Source organism: Sinohyriopsis cumingii, chromosome 13 (genome assembly GCF_028554795.1).
Source record: "Sinohyriopsis cumingii isolate HCF-2022 chromosome 13, ASM2855479v2, whole genome shotgun sequence".
NCBI lineage: Eukaryota > Metazoa > Mollusca > Bivalvia > Unionida > Unionidae > Sinohyriopsis > Sinohyriopsis cumingii.
The window spans coordinates 78,457,864-78,474,880 of record NC_142973.1 but is presented as its reverse complement, the minus strand read 5'-3'; the positions used below and the strand labels follow the sequence as shown (position 1 = coordinate 78,474,880).

Sequence of the window (17,017 nt, the reverse complement as noted above, 5' to 3'; positions counted from 1 at the left end):
TGTGAACATACCCAGGCTTTATGAAAATTAAATGATATCACTTAGGGCTTGTTCTGGGGACATGTAGGGCTGGTTACTGAGGATATTTGTGTATGGAAATTAAATTATATAATTTAGGACCTTTTATTAAATAAATGATATCACTTAGGGCTTGTTACTGAGGATATTTGTGTATGGAAATTAAATGATATAATTTAGGACCATTTATTGTGGATATTTGGGTACATAAATTAAATAATATCATTTAGGGCTGGTTACTGGGGATATTTGAGTACGGAAATAAAATGATATCACAGGGCTGGTTACTGGGGATATTTATGTACAGAAATTAAATGATATCATTAGCACTGGTTACTGGGAATAATTGGGTATGGAAATAAAATGGTATCACTTAGGGCTGGTAACTGGGGATATTTGGGTGTGGAAATTAAAGGATATCATTTAGGACTGGTTACTGAGGATATTATGGTACAGTGCACATTTGTCACCAATATCAGTACATATACATGAACAGACTGGCTTAGTTTTACAAATTAAAGAATAACATGAATAATGTAACTAATTAGAAATCTTTATTTGTACAATAAAACAACAGAACTACAATTAGAATTCAATATTTGTAAAGTTAAACACTGAACTAATTAGAATTCTTTATTTGTACAATAAAACAACAGAACTACAATTAGAATTCAATATTTGTAAAGTTAAACACAGGAACTAATTAGAATTCTTTATTTGTACAATAAAACAACAGAACTACAATTAGAATTCAATATTTGTAAAGTTAAACACTGGAACTAATTAGAATTCTTTATTTGTACAATAAAACAACAGAATTACAATTAGAATTCAATATTTGTAAAGTTAAACACTGGAACTAATTAGAATTCTTTATTTGTACAATAAAACAACAGAACTACAATTAGAATTCAATATTTGTAAAGTTAAACCCTGGAACTAATTAGAATTCTTTATTTGTACAATAAAACAACAGAACTACAATTAGAATTCAATATTTGTAAAGTTAAACACTGGAACTAATTATAATTCTTTATTTGTAAAATAAAACACTGGAACATTATTATGTGTCACTGTTTATTGTTGGCGAATACGGATACAAAGTATATATTTGTTATTGTCCAGATATTTATTTTAATGATGGTAAATGAAAATCACAAATTGGCATTACTACGGTAACTCATAATTTATCATGCATTCCTTTATTTTGAGAATTACCAGGCATATAATGATGTAGTTTGTTTCCACTGCTAACAGATAAAACTGTAGAGCTCCGATTTTTCTGTTTGGACTTTCTTAGAATGTCAGCTATCCCAATTTAGTTAATTCTCCCCCCCCCCCCCAAAAAAAAGAAATTAGAACATCAAATTTACTCAAAAGAGGCAGTTTAAACACTTACTAAAAGTGAAAAGATTTTGTTAATAAGTGCTTGAATTTGTATGGTTTTAAAAGCATAAATGAAGTATTTTATACCATAGGAAAACACGTACCTCAATTTCATTTTGTATCATCTACAACAGATGGTTGACTTGGAGGTTGCCAATTATTTTTCAGAGAGTGGTATTGGAACAGACATATCTGGAAACGATGTAGATTCCAGCCTGAAGCTTGAGTTGCAAGATTATTTACGGCCCCAATCACCAAAGACTTACATAGAACTGCGGAGGCCAAAGGCAAACTTAGCATCATGCAGTGAGGAGGTGACGGAGGTAACATAAAAATTATAATATTGGTTTTCTGTTTTAGTCCATGCCCATTTTTAAATAGAATATTAGTGACTTGTTAGGATTCTTCTTACAGTGTTGAAAAAGATTTGAAGGTTAAATTTCGGGCTTGTATTTAGCTCATCAGTTTGTAAGGCTAAGTGAGTTTATGATTTGATCCTGTGTCCCTTGTACATCCATTCTTCAATAACTGCACGTTACCATACTGGAGTTTATGATATGATCCTGTGTCCCTTGTACATCTATTATTCAATAATTGCATGTTACCATACTGGAGTTTATGATATGATCCTGTGTCCCCCTGTACATCCATTATTCAATAATTGCATGTTACCATACTGGAGTTTATGATATGATCCTGTGTCCCCCTGTACATCCATTATTCAATAATTGCATGTTACCATACTGGAGTCCCTTGTACATCCATTATTCAATAATTGCATATTACCATACTGGAGTTTATGATATGATCCTGTGTCCCTTGTACATCCATTATTCAATAATTGCATATTACCATACTGGAGTTTATGATATGATCCTGTGTCCCTTGTACATCCATTATTCAATAATTGCATGTTACCATACTGGAGTTTATGATATGATCCTGTGTCCCTTGTACATCCATAATTCAATAATTGCATGTTACCATACTGGAGTTTATTATATGATCCTGTGTCCCTTGTACATCCATTATTCAATAATTGCATGTTACCATACTGGAGTTTATGATATGATCCTGTGTCCCTTGTACATCCATTATTCAATAATTGCACGTTACCATACTGGAGTTTATGATATGATCCTGTGTCCCCCTGTACATCCATTATTCAATAATTGCATGTTACCATACTGGAGTTTATGATATGATCCTGTGTCCCCCTGTACATCCATTATTCAATAATTGCATGTTACCATACTGGAGTTTATGATATGATCCTGTGTCCCTTGTACATCCATTATTCAATAATTGCATGTTACCATACTGGAGTCCATATTTCTAATTCAGTTTCAAACCTGGACCATGGCTTTATATCATCAAAATCTTGGATGAGTTAGATAATGAGTGTGATTCATGCATAATAATGAGGTGATCTTGTACCTGATTGGCTAACATTTTTACCACTCTGGAGGCCATACTTCTCATCTGGTTTTAATCAAACTTAGAATATTTACTTAAATCCTTAAGATCTTGGCTGAATTCTACAATGAGTGAGATCCACATATTAATGATATGATCTTGCACATGATTGGCTGAGTTTGTTGCCGCTCTGGAAGCTGTACTTGTGGCCTGATTTTGATCAGACTTGGAATTCATGATTCTATCAGCAAGGTCTTGGACTTTTTTTAGTAATCCTTTAGATTGATGGATATCAGTGATGTGATTTTGTATCAGATTGATGAGGCTTGTTACCATTTATGAAACTGTATTTGTGATCTGTTGACTTATTGTAATCAAGATCTTAAACGACTTTGATTATGAGCATGATGCTGTGTATATTAATGATACTTTAACCTGTAGAAAGAACTTTTGTCAGGATAAAGTAAAATAAGTAAAGTCAACATGAAAGTTTGTGAGAAAAGTTTATATTGGACATGTTCTTACACAACTATTTAGTGAAATAATTAACTGTAAAGTTATGTAAACCAGGTGAATGACATCAGGCCCACTTGGGGCTCTTGATAATATTTTTCTCTCCCAGAGTAAAGAATGTTCTCCATTGTAGGACACATTGGGATTTGATTTCCTGTATCTGAATTTTGAGTACCTCATCCATAGCATATGATTCAGATATGTGAAAAATAGAGCGAGATGTGCTGATGTGCAAAAATGTGATTGATTAAAATGCAATATTGATGTCATTAATATGACTCATTTACTAAATTTACTTTATGATGCTTAATTGAATTTAAGTTGCTTATTGACAGATGCTGGCATGATTCACAGTAATATTTAAGAAATTATGACTTGGAAAAAGATGTCAGCTTCACTATTGCAGCTCCAATAATCCTTGAGTGTACCAGTAGGAGGTAATTTTCAGCAATGGTGACAGCCATTTTATTAACTGAGATGGAGGCTAGGTCTTTACCATGTCATTTTTGGTATCCTAAAATAAAAATTCTACAGTTTGACTTGTTTGCTTCAGTTGCCTAATATTGGCCCATAGCACAAAAAATAGCCCAATATTGGCTCATAGCAAACAAATTGTCCTGTATTGGCCAACAGCACATAAATTACCCTGTACTGAGTATGTGTGTGTGTGTGATTTGGATTTTTAACATAGATTTAACAATTTTTCATTCATAACGCTACGATGTCTGCAGTGTGGCAGTTTATAGTGATGTCTAGCACTGGGGCTTCATGCCACAGACATGTAGCATGATGTCCCACTCAGTCACATTATCTGACACCAGGCTGACCAGTCCTAACACTAACCTCTTAATGCTGAGCGCCAAGTGAGGCAGCTGTTAGTACCATTGTTATAAGTCTTTGGTATGACTTGGCTGGGGATCGAACCCATGACCTCCCACATTTGAGGTGGACACTCTAACCATTAAGCCACAGTAGCAGTCCCCTATATTGACCTACAGCACACAAATTGCTGTAAATTGCCCTAAAGTGCACACATTGCCCTATATTGGCCTTTAGCACACAAATTGCTGTAAATTGCCCTAAAGTGCACACATTGCCCTATATTGGCCTTTAGCACACAAATTGGCCTTCAGTACACAAATTGCCCTATATTGGCCTACAGCACACAAATTGCCATAAATTGGCCTACAGCACACAAATTGCTGTAAATTGCCCTAAAGTGCACACATTGCCCTATATTGGCCTTTAGCACACAAATTGGCCTACAGTACATAAATTGCCCTATATTGGCCTACAGCACACAAATTGCCATAAATTGGCCTACAGCACACAAATTGCTGTAAATTGGCCTAAAGTATGTAAATTGCCATAAATTGGCCTACAGGACACAAATTGCTTGAGGGGAGGGAGTCACAGAATGCTCTGCCTTATAAGTTGCATATCTGTCTTTTTTCATATCTGTATCTTTAATACATGTGTTTTTGTTTTGAGAAATTTCAATTTCCTTGTGATTGACACAATACTTGTAGGGACAATGTGAACATTTGATTAAAATTGGATGAAAAATCTAAACATTTACTTAAATATGATTTCACATTATAGTAAATTCATTTGATTTACCCTGCTCAATTGTGCAAGGTTTTGTCCATCACAGTACTTATTAACAATTATCACCTCTTGTAGCTGACAGAATTGGTTAGTGATAACCAACATTAATCCTTTACAAATACTGCCTCTATGCACTTAAAAGTCAGGTCAAAGTTCAAACAGTACAGACCCATATCTGTCTGTACTCACTTATGTTTGGTCCAGCTGCAAACATGATAGACCCAAATCTGTCTGTACTCACTTATGTTGGGCCCAACTGCAAACAGTATAGACCCATATCTGTCTGTACTCACTAAAAGCCAGGTCCAAGTTCAAATGGTATAGACCCAAATCTGCCTGTACTCACTTATGTTGGGCCCAACTGCAAACAGTATAGACCCATATCTGTCTGTACTCATTAAAAGCCAGGTCCAAGTTCAAACAGTATAGATCCATATCTGTCTGTACTCACTTATGTTGGGTCCAACTGCAAGCAGTATAGACCCATATCTGTCTGTACTCACTTAAAAGCCAGGTCCAAGTTCAAACGCTATAGACCCATATCTGTATGTACTCACTTATGTTGGGTCCAACTGCAAGCAGTATAGACCCATATCTATCTGTACTCACTAAAAGCCAGGTCCAAGTTCAAACAGTATAGATCCATATCTGTCTGTACTCACTTATGTTGTGTCCAACTGCAAATGGTATAGACCCATATCTGTCTGTACTCACCTAAAAGTCAGGTCCAAGTTCAAACAGTACAGACCCATATCTGTCTGTACTCACTTATGTTGGGTCCAACTGCAAACAGTACAGACCCATATCTGTCTGTACTCACTTATGTTGGGTCCAACTGCAGACAGTACAGACCCATATCTGTCTGCACTCACTTATGTTGGGTCCAACTGCAAACAGTATAGACACAAATCTGTCTGTACTCACTTAAAATTCAGGTCCAACTGCAAACAGTGTAGACATAAATATGCCATTGCATAAATGAGCAGGCAGATCAGGATCTGTGCTGTTTGTCTTTCTGATTAGTCCTAACAAACTGCAAAGACCCATATTTGCAGGTGCATTATGTGATGTCACATCTTGGCCTATGCAATTTGCATCTGCATCATACTTGTACATGAGTTCATATAGTCGTACTAATAGCAAATTGAAATGGTTAATGTTCAGCTCAAATAATGTTATGCATTTTGTTGATGGCTCAGTTATTGGATTCACAAATATAGAAATTAAAACATTAATTAAAATTGTCTTTTTTCTTCCTATTTCAGGTGTAGCAGCGATAGAAAATGCCTCCTTTGTACCAGATCTGACCAACGACGTCAAGGACGAAGTATCTGTGATCAAGTCTTCCATGTATAAAGGGGCCACTTACCAAGGCCCATAGCTTTACTTGTAAAATTAAGTTATTCATTGCATCCTATTATACAAATGTTGCTTAAATGTTTTAAAAGTCTCTGATGGGCTTGTTGTCAAAGAAATATGGTATCATCTGTGAAGCATTTTAATATATTTGGAGGAAGTTTTGAGGAGCTTAGTGCTAACATTCTATAGGTCAGTTTCAGTTGTAGTGGTTTTGTTTCCTTCTTGGTCTGTCTCATAGACTTATAACCAGTTTAAAATGGTCTGTCAATCCACTTTATAAAGGATTTACTTTCAGAAGATAAGTGCCATAATGTTCCACAGGATTTCATATTCATAACTTAAAGGGGGAATTTTGTAATTTTTTAAAACTTCCTGTTCATAAATTTTGAAATTATTTTTATGTTTGCCATTAGTGTATCACGTTAAGATGTCCATGTATCTATCTCCATTTTAACATGCCCACAATAACTCCACCATATAACATTACCAAACTTTGTAAATAGCTTGCATTTGGGTTAGAAAGGAAGCCTATTGAATTTTGTGTCAAATGGAAAGGTCAGTGATCAAAAGAAGAAACTTGTTTGCCACTCGTCATAATATTAGTTCTGTATGACAGACCTGGATCAGACTTTGACTGAAAGAATAAAAAATGGTTTCTGTACAACAACATTAAATTTAGTTCTTTACAGACTTGGACTAAACATGGATGGTGTAAACTTTGAGTAAAGTAGAAACCTATTGATTTTAGGGTCAAAGGTCAGAGTCACTGTGGCTGAAAATGAATACTGGTCTCTGCATGAAGATTTCATTTATTCAGCATGTAACTTCAACAAGTTTATGGAAGGCTTATGAAAGAAAGAAAAATTGTTTATGCATAAAATTCTTTTTCTGAGACAATGTATCTTGACCAGTGTTTGCACTCAGGTTATTAGAAGTCTGTTGATTTGAGGGTCAAAGGTCATGGTTATTGCAACTCAAAGAACAAAAAGGTTTTGCACAATAACTTTTGTTCTTGAATAAGTTTCATGATGTTGATTGCATGCACTTAGGATAAGAAAGAAATCTTGAGATATTGGGGTCAAAAGGTCACATGTCATGGTCATAGTTAGTCAAAAGGTCAAGATCATTGAGACCCATTCAACAATAATCTAGTTGATCATACCCTACTAGTAATATGAAAGAGGAGTATTAAATGTGGAGTGGGCATATAATGTGCAATTCTTGGTATTCTTGTTTTACATTGTCAGAATATAACAAGAACTGTCAGAATATGACAAGGATTCTCAGACTATGATGAAGGTTGTCCGAACATGACAGGGACTGTCAGAATATGACAAGGATTTTCAGAATATGACAAGGATTGTCAGAATATGACAAGGACTGTCAGAATTTGACGGATTCTCAGGCTAAGATGAGGATTGTCAGAATATGACAAGGATTCTCAGAATATGGTAAGGACTGTCAGATATGACGGATTCTCAGACTAAGTTGAGGATTGTCAGAATATGACAAAGATTCTCAGAATATGACAAGGACTGTCAGAATATGTCAGGGATTCTCAGACTATGACAAGGATTCTCAGAATATGACAAGGATTGTCAGGATATGATCATGATTGTTGTGTAGCCTTCATACCATTCATTAAGATTGAAAACTGCTACAACTGGACAAAACATGGACAACTCATCAATTTTTTATATACTTTATTTTGTTTCAGAATAAATAGTGATCTTCCAATTTCTCCAGTTCACCAATGGAGAACTTGGTCATATGTATTAGTGCTTGTAAATACCTGCCTTAATAAAATTAAAATGAATGATGGGTAGTTGAGTGAATATTGTAAAAAGGGATACTTATTTGACAAATACTTTGAACTTAGAATTTTAAAGTATAGAACATGACTGTCAGATGTACAGATTGGTACCAACATCATTGAAAGATGTATAATGGTACCATATTTATGCATTAGCATAGAAATTTGATTTTCTCTGCATCTGTTATACTTTAACAAATGTTTAGATCAAATTTAAAAGTACCTTTCCATGCTGGTTCTTTTACTGTTGCATTATTTGGCAAGGCCAGTGACTAAGAGATTTTTTAATCTTGCCTGTTTTAGTTCTTCTTACTCGGAACACAATCTACCTCATTAATGGTTTGATGTAAAGAGAGGACTTTTTCCTCTCTGAATTCTTTTTACAGCTTATTGTGAATAATTTGACATAGAATGCCTCTGTAGGGCAGTCTTAATTGTTGCAATTTGAATCGGTGTAGTTTACTTTCAGTGCAACTTTTGAAATTAGTATTACACAACTCACTGTTATGTATAGAACCTTGTACACAAATATGACATGTAATATATTTGTTGTGTTTGATATAAAAACATCTCAGAATGATGGCATTGAAATTATGGAAATAGTTTTCTGATTTGTCGCTAAAGAGTGTTACACAACACTAATTATTTAATACTTCCTGTATTGAATATATACCTGAATTGTTATTTACACGTGGTTTGAAAATGCTCCTAACATAGCATTAATAAAATTACCGTTGTAACAAGTGTCTTGGTCTCTGTACATAGAACACATTATAGTTTTGTACCTAGTCTGTAAATAGTAACAACAGTTATTGTTTGTTAAGCTTCAGTATCATTGGTATGTACTGTATTTATCTTTGTGTGATGCAACCCTGACTGCAAACTGTGTAGACTCAGACCCCATTGCCCCTAACTGCAAACAGTGTAGACTTGGACCCCATTGCCCCTGACTGCAAACAGTGTAGATTTGGACACCATTGCCCCTGACTGCAGAGTAGACTCAGACCCCACTGCCCCTGACTGCAAACAGTGTAGACTTGGACCCCATTGCCCTTGACTGCAAACAGTGTAGACTTGGACCCCATTGCCCCTGACTGCAAACAGTGTAGACTTGGACACCATTGCCCTTGACTGCAAACAGTGTAGACTTGGACCCCATTGCCCTTGACTGCAAACAGTGTAGACTTGCACCCCATTGCCCCTGACTGCAAACGGTGTAGACTTGGACCCCATTGCCCTTGACTGCAAACGGTGTAGACTTGGACCCCATTGCCCCTAACTGCAAACTGTGTAGACTTGGACCCCATTGCCCCTGATTGCAGTGTAGACTCAGACCCCATTGCCTCTGACTGCAAACAGTGTAGACTTGGACCCCATTGCCCCTGACTGCAAACTGTGTAGACTTGGACCCCATTGCCCCTGATTGCAGTGTAGACTCAGACCCCATTGCCCCTGACTGCAAACAGTGTAGACTTGGACCCCATTGCCCCTAACTGCAAACTGTGTAGACTTGGACCTCATTGCCCCTGACTGCAAACAGTGAAGACTTGGACACCATTACTTGAAAACTGTGATGGTGTATATCTTTGATGGTGTATATCTTTGAGTAGAAAAATCTCCTTAAAGATATACACCATCAAAGTTTTCAGGTAATGGGGTCTGTGTCTACACTGTAGAATAATCTCCTTTTCTCCAATTCCTGTGTATGATAATGTTTTCCAGTGTAGAACACCATGAGGAATATGTTTTATCCCTTGACTGTTATCTTGCATCATATGATGTCAAAATAACATCTTGATTGGTATATAGTCACTTGTTTTTATGATATCATGTCTTTTATTTAATAGCTATAAGTATCAGTCTAACCTAGCTGTGTTTTAACCCCATTTCCAAGTTTATGCCAAATTTTAATGTGTAAAAATAACATTATACCCTCTTTGAAATATGGAATAATTTTTAATGTATATTTTATCCTAGTTTTGTTTTATCTGTACTGACTTGGTGCCATTTTGTTTATAACTTTTGTAGCCAGGAATGTGAGAAAATAATGCTTCATTATGTATTGGTATTGGATGGGAAAATTCCACTTGATGGTCATACATTGGCATGTGACCTTTGGCTCGTTGCAAAGTGTCTGCAACAAATTCAGACCCATGGGTGAAATTTTTCTAGACTACACTAGTGCATATGAAGGATCACTCTACAAGCATGCCACATTTCAGTTACTAGGTAGGGTATACCAAGATTTCAGTTATGTAGGTATACCAATCATCAAATTAGATTTGGAGTTTTTAAGCTAAAGTTCAAGAATATGGGGTCCAGTCTGCCATCACTTACAGATCAGTCTCCACACTGTTTGCTTGGAATAATTAGCAAAATGAAAAGCACAGGCCCTGTTCTCACAGTATGCAATGACACATTTTGGTTTGTCATTGACAGTTTTAGACACTTTTTTGTACACTGACAAGTACTGAGTCATTATTTATTGCTTTTGTAGCAGAATTCATGGTTGTGTTTGAGTACAGTATGCTGTATTACCCATGATATTATGTATAGACAAAATACCCTTGTATATGGTTGTGTCAAGTAGTTATAAAAATCCAGGATATATCATGTTGGTTTCATGATATTATGATACTTGTTCAAATCAGTTTGGAATTTTTTTACCAATAACAAATGATGTCTTTGTTTTAGGTTTTGATTCATTCTCACAAGTTGAGAAATTTGAAATGTTGTTCATTAAGTTTCTCAGTCGTCAGAATTGAATTATTATTTTGATGTGTGTAAGCGATAGTTAATAAGATGTTACACAGTACATTGATTTTCTTCAGTGTTCACCATTAAAAAAACAGAACCCTTGTCTTTACTGACAATGTTGTCATGATTGAACCATGTTTGTGCTAAGGGAGATAAGTAAGTATCACCTATTTCATATATAGGTGCCATTTTTGTGAATTGATTGCACATAAGCATTAAATGGCAGTTATTTAGTTTATTTCATGTTTTGTTGATGAATTATAATATCTAAGAGGAAGTCCTTACAAAATCAGGATATAACTATATGCAACAGAATTGGTATTAAAGTACATGGACATTTTTAGAATAGGCCAGTCAAAAGGTGTGATCCAGTATAAACAGTATTGAATGATTCACAATAAAAGCAACATGTATTGGAAAATAATGACTGCTACCCCTGCACTTGTAATGATTAGACCTGATATCTGGTGCGACTCAATTTAGTTTCCAGCTGCCATCCTAAAAGTATATAGCGATAAATAATTTTTGTTGAAAAGCTTATGATGACGACTAAGGCACTTAACCATCAGGAATGAACAGGCTTTATTAAACTAAATTGGCATTAAATTTTATAAGAAAAATTAATGATTTATTTAATATAATTAGAGGTGCCTTCATGACTACATTGACATACAATTTAATGGAGAGCAGTGATGTTAAGCAAAATAATTTTATGCTAACACTTGAAAATTTTGTATTAATCGTATGAAAACCAGCAATCATTTCATTTTAATCTAATGAGGGATGCTATTGAGTTATCTTCCCAGTAGGTGGCGCTGCAGAACAAGCTGGTCCACATATTTGACTTCCCCATGGATTGTATTATTTCTTGTAATTCTTTTGAAGTGTGTATACTGTATCAGCCAGCATATTAAGGGATGCCATATCTGGAAATTCATTAAGTTTGAGACTGTGTTTTCACTTTCAGGCAGTCAAAATTGACATTTCAAATGTAAAGTCAACTGTGATTAGTTGACCAAATGTTTAAGTTCAAACTGGGGCTACATTTTGTAAAAATGTTTTGGCTTTCTGTATCAGGTCTGTGTCAGCTGAGCATATGGGAGATTTGGTACCTGTGGTAATCAAGACTAATTTTTAATTAGAAAAATCTGAATGTACAGTAAATGTATGAGCCATCTGTGCTTTACAATGCTAAACTGTCCTTCATTATTAACACTGCTAAACCCTGTGTTGTAATTCTATACAGTACTTATTAAAAAAAAATAATTGCTATCAATAATAATAATTAATGGTGTCTGCCATGTCATACAAATGTTACTGATGTCATTTAATTGTACCAGCATAGCAAATGTAAAATACCTATCCAGAAATCAATCATTTGATAACAAAATCAGATTTAGACCTAACTGAAATAAATTCACACCTCACTTGGACCCATATTTGCAAAACTTGTCAAAATCTTACTCAAAATTAAAGTTAAAAGTTTTTATCTTAAACTTTGACATTGATCTCTGACCTGGTTTGGCTTGGTTTGGTTGTATGTTTTACATAAGTATTTTATTTAGTACAGAGGCAATACAAGTCCTGTGGCCAGGGACACAAAAAACAGTAACCAGAACAGGCTGATCTAATGGAAGAATTCAAACCCACACTATTTGTCAGGAGTCTGGTACCAGTTGTCAAGAGTCTGGCACCAGTTGTCAATATTCTGGCATGCCACTGCAGCTCTTGCCTCTATTAGCAATCTTTCATGCTTTCATGATGTGCAGGAGGGATACTCTGAGCCTATCCTATACTCTCTGCAGGTGGGGGTTCTGGGAAAAAAAAGTAGTCTGAAGCACTCATCTTTACAATTCACTCACATCTCATTTCTGTCCATGTTGGTTTAAGTCTTTGGCTTGGCCATTGTGGTTCACTGACATGTCATCTCTGTCTATGTTCATTTGAGTTTTTGGCTTGGCCATTGTGGGTATGTGAGAAAGCTTGCCTGTTGTTTCCAGTAGGTTGCTGGTCACTGACATCCCATCTCTGTCCATATCGGTTTGAGTCTTTGGCTTGGCCATTGTGATTCACTGACATCTCAACTCTGCCCACTGCTCCGGTGGCCTAGTGGTTAGAGCATCCGTTTCAGAAGAAGATGGTTGTGGATTCAATCCTCGGCAGAGTCATACCAAAGACTTACAAAAATGGTACTAACAGCTGCCTCACTTGGCGCTCAGCATTAAGAGGTTAGTGTTAGGACTGGTCGGCCTTGTGTAAGGATAATGTGACTGGGTGGGACATCATGTCTGCGGCATGATGCTCCATTGCTGGACATCACTATAAACTGCCACACTGCAGACATCTTAGTGATATGACTGAAAAAAGCTAAATTAAAAATCCTAATCACACACAGACACACATCTCTGTCCATGTCAGTTTGAGTCTTTGGTTTGGCCAGTGTGGGTATGTGAGAAAGATTGCCTGTAGTTTCCTGTACGTTAGTGGTCACTGACATCTCATCTCTGTCCATGTCCATTTGAGTCTTTGGCTTGGCCATTGTGGGTACATGTATATGAGAAAGCTTGCCTGTAGTTTCCTGTAGGTCGATGGTTCTTCCAAGGATTTTCTTTGTTCTTCCTCCATCAAATACTCTATACATGGCGGCTGGTATATCGTGCTGAAAAATGGCATTAAACCCATAACAACATTCCTTGAAGGAGTCCCTCACCCAGATTTTATTTTAATAAAGTAGAAGAACTTTATTCTACATCCATGCAGAGAGTCCTTCACCTAGATTCTGTTACTTGAGTAAAGTATATGTACTCCATCCATCCCTGCGGTGAATCTCCCAATGAGATTCTGTTTTAGTAAAGTAGCTGTACTCACTTCTACATTCCTGCAGATAGCCCCTCACCTGGATACTATTATTTCATTAAATTAGATGTACTCAAGTCTGCATTATAGCAGGGAGTCCACCACTGAGATTCCATTATTTCAGTAACTCTATTCAACATTACTGCAAGGAGTCCCTCACTTAGATTCTGTTGCAGTACCTCTCCAGTGGCCTAATTGTTAGAGTGTCTGCCTCGGATGTGGGAGGTCATGTGTTCGATCCCCAGCCGAGTCATGCGAAAGACTTGTAAAAATGGTATTAACAGCTGCCTCGCTTGGTGCTCAGCATTAAAAGGTTAGTATTAGGACTGGTCAGCCTGGTGTCAGGATAATGTGACTGGGTGGGACATCATGTTACATGTCTGCGGCATGATGCCCCAGTGCTAGACATCACTATAAACTGCCACTCTGCAAACATCGTAGCAATAAGACTGAATTGTTTTAAAGCTACGTTAAAAAATCCAAATCACACACACACTGTTGCAGTAAAGTATCATATTTTAATGCTTGGATTATTAGCTTCATTATTATACTCATAAAGTTTCCAAACTTTAAGTATTGTGCTCATAAAGTTTCCAAACATTGAGTTTTGTGCTCATAAAGTTTCCAAACTTGGAATGTTGTACTCATAAAGTTTCCAAACTACAGGACTATCATACTATCAGACTAAAACTCTTCAAATAAAATTGATGGAAACCTCTTGGAAATACTGTCAGTTGCCGCGTTTTTCTTTCTTTTTAAGGTTCTTGATAAATTTTAAAATATCCCACAAATGTATTCATAATTCTGCATGGTGAGAAGATGATATACTAAAATGTTTACAGTTTCTTTTTTTTTACTCAAACTGAAAATAAATTAGTTTTAGAATGATTGTTTTTGAAACTTGAAAACCAAAAATTGAAATGTTCTTTAGAGGTTATACAAGCCAGACATCTGTATGCTCTGTACTCTGCAAACTGATTTATGAAACAAATTAATGATTGACAGAAAATATCTGGAACATTCCAATGAAATTGTTTTATATATGTACTCTTTGTTATACTGTACTTTATTGTCTGTGCCATCAGAGCTAATTACTTACATCCCATTAATGTATAGATTTGATACATTTGTAAACTAGTTTTGTAGCACCACTGGAAATAGACCAGAAGAGATTGTGTTATGTTTTTTTTGTCCATTGTCAATTAACACAAGTTTGTTATTGTTTTCCCTCAAAAACTACTTGGAGGATTGCAATAAAACTTGACACACAAATTCATCCCATTATCTATTTCCTCCTAATTGAAAATGGTGCTGCTCAGATGTCCAACATGACTGCCACATCAACAGTTTGAAAATTTTGTTAAGTTTCTATGGAATGGATGGTGATATCAACAGGAGGTTATCAATAAAAGACTTCTTATGATGCTCAGTTGTTCCTAAATGTAAATAGTACTGATCTCATGTTCAGTATGGCCACCATGGCAGTCATCTTGAAAATGATGCTATTGCTACTCATCCTGAATGGAAAATCTTCTTGATATGAGGTTTTTAAATGAAAATGGTGCCATTCTGATATCTAATTTGGCCACCACAGTGGTGGTCATCTTGAAAATCTTACCATTACTCTTTCTGAATGGATGGTCATATCAGCATGGGGTTTTCACTGAAAGACTTCTTATGGTGCTGGTCCTGAAAGAAAAAGGTGCCCATCTGATGTGCAGTCTGGCTGCCAGTGCAGCCATCTGGAAAATCATGTTTTTGCTATTCCTTATGAACAAAATGTCATTTTGTCATTATGCCAGAAGATTTCTCTTGATGTCTAGTTGGGCCTAAATGAAAATAGTGCTGCTCATGCATCCAGTATGGCTGCCACTGCAACCAACTTCAGAATCATGTTATTGCTACCTTATCTGAATGGATGGTTGAATCAACACAAGTTTTTTTTTACTTAAAGACTTATTATACTGTCTAGTTGGTTGTAAATGAAAATGGTGCCAATCTAACCTCCAATATAATGCCATCTGGAAAATCTTATTCTCACTACTTCTTCTAGACGGCTGGTCATATGTACATTGTGCTTTGCCCAGAAGACTTTTTATGTTTAGTTGATCCTAAAATGAAATAGTGTGCATCTGATATCCAGCATGGCCACCATGCCAGCCACCTTGAAAATCATCTTGTTGCATCTCCAAAATAGAAAGTCATATTAACATCAATTTTTCATCAAGTGACTTCTTATAATGTCTTTTTGGATCAAAATGAAAATGGTGCTGATCTGATGTCCAATATGGTAGCCATCTTGAAAATTTGGTTATCCCAACTCCTCTCAAATGGAAAGTCACTTTGACATGAGGGTGAGGGTTTCATTGGAAAAGTTCTTAGTGTCTGGTTGGTGCTAAGTAAAAATGATACAAACTAACCTTCTGTAGGGCCAACAGTGTGGCCATCTTGAAAATATTATTTGTACTTTCCCAATTGGATGTTTATATCTTGGAGGTTTCATAATAGACCTTTTATAATACCTAGCTGGTCTTATATGAAAATGGTACAAATTCTACATCCAATATGGCTGCCATGATGGTTGTCTTGAAAATCATGCTGTTGCTATTCCTTCTGAACGGATGATCTTTATGACATTGGGTTTTCACCAAAAGACTTTTAATGATGTCTACTTAGTTGACAATGATACCAATCTGACATCAAATATGTCCACCACAGCAGCTAATTTGAAATCTTGTCATCACTTAAGAATATCTGAGATGGTTTCAACACTCAGTAGTTAAAAGGAAAAAATTATCTGAACTTGAATTCTTGAAAATTATTTTCACACAGTGGAGGGTCAGTTCTTTCACAGAAATGTTGTTAAAATCAAGTAATGGGCACAAAATCAAACTGATTTGTTTGTTAAAATCCACAGTTAACTATTTTATACATAATATATGGGCAACCATTCTTCTGATTAATTCATGGATTTTATTATGTTATTTTATGTCCATTTACACCATATATTAACCTCATCACATACATGTAATTCATGATGAATAAAAATTGCCAAAATGTTTAGATTTTTGTGTCATTTTTATCACCAAGAGTATTATAGAGTTAAATGAACAATTAATGTAAATTGCACTTTTTCATGACAGATTTCTCATGTAAAGCTAAGAATCTAAAAGGCAAATTAAACTTGCATGCAGTTAGTTATTAATTTAAAGAATGCTTAGTTCACCTGGCCCTTAGGCAAAGTGAGCTTATGTTTTTTTTGTCTATTGTGGACTATATTTTCTTTTCACA

The 17,017-nt window shown here is 35.6% G+C and overlaps 1 protein-coding gene across 2 annotated transcripts in view; it reads left to right on the top strand.

Moving 5' to 3' along the window:
- Positions 1–16,787, top strand: part of LOC149785868 (puratrophin-1-like) — a 332,239-nt gene extending 315,452 nt beyond the window's left edge. For both annotated transcript variants that reach the window (XM_089979848.1, XM_089979847.1), the window contains exons 23-24: positions 1,573–1,727; positions 6,207–16,787. In XM_089979848.1, coding sequence (XP_089835974.1) covers positions 1,573–1,727; positions 6,207–6,212 — 161 coding nt within the window. In that variant the 3' untranslated portion in view covers positions 6,213–16,787. The remainder of the gene's footprint in view (positions 1–1,572; positions 1,728–6,206) is intronic.
- Positions 16,788–17,017: the final 230 nt, after the last annotated feature.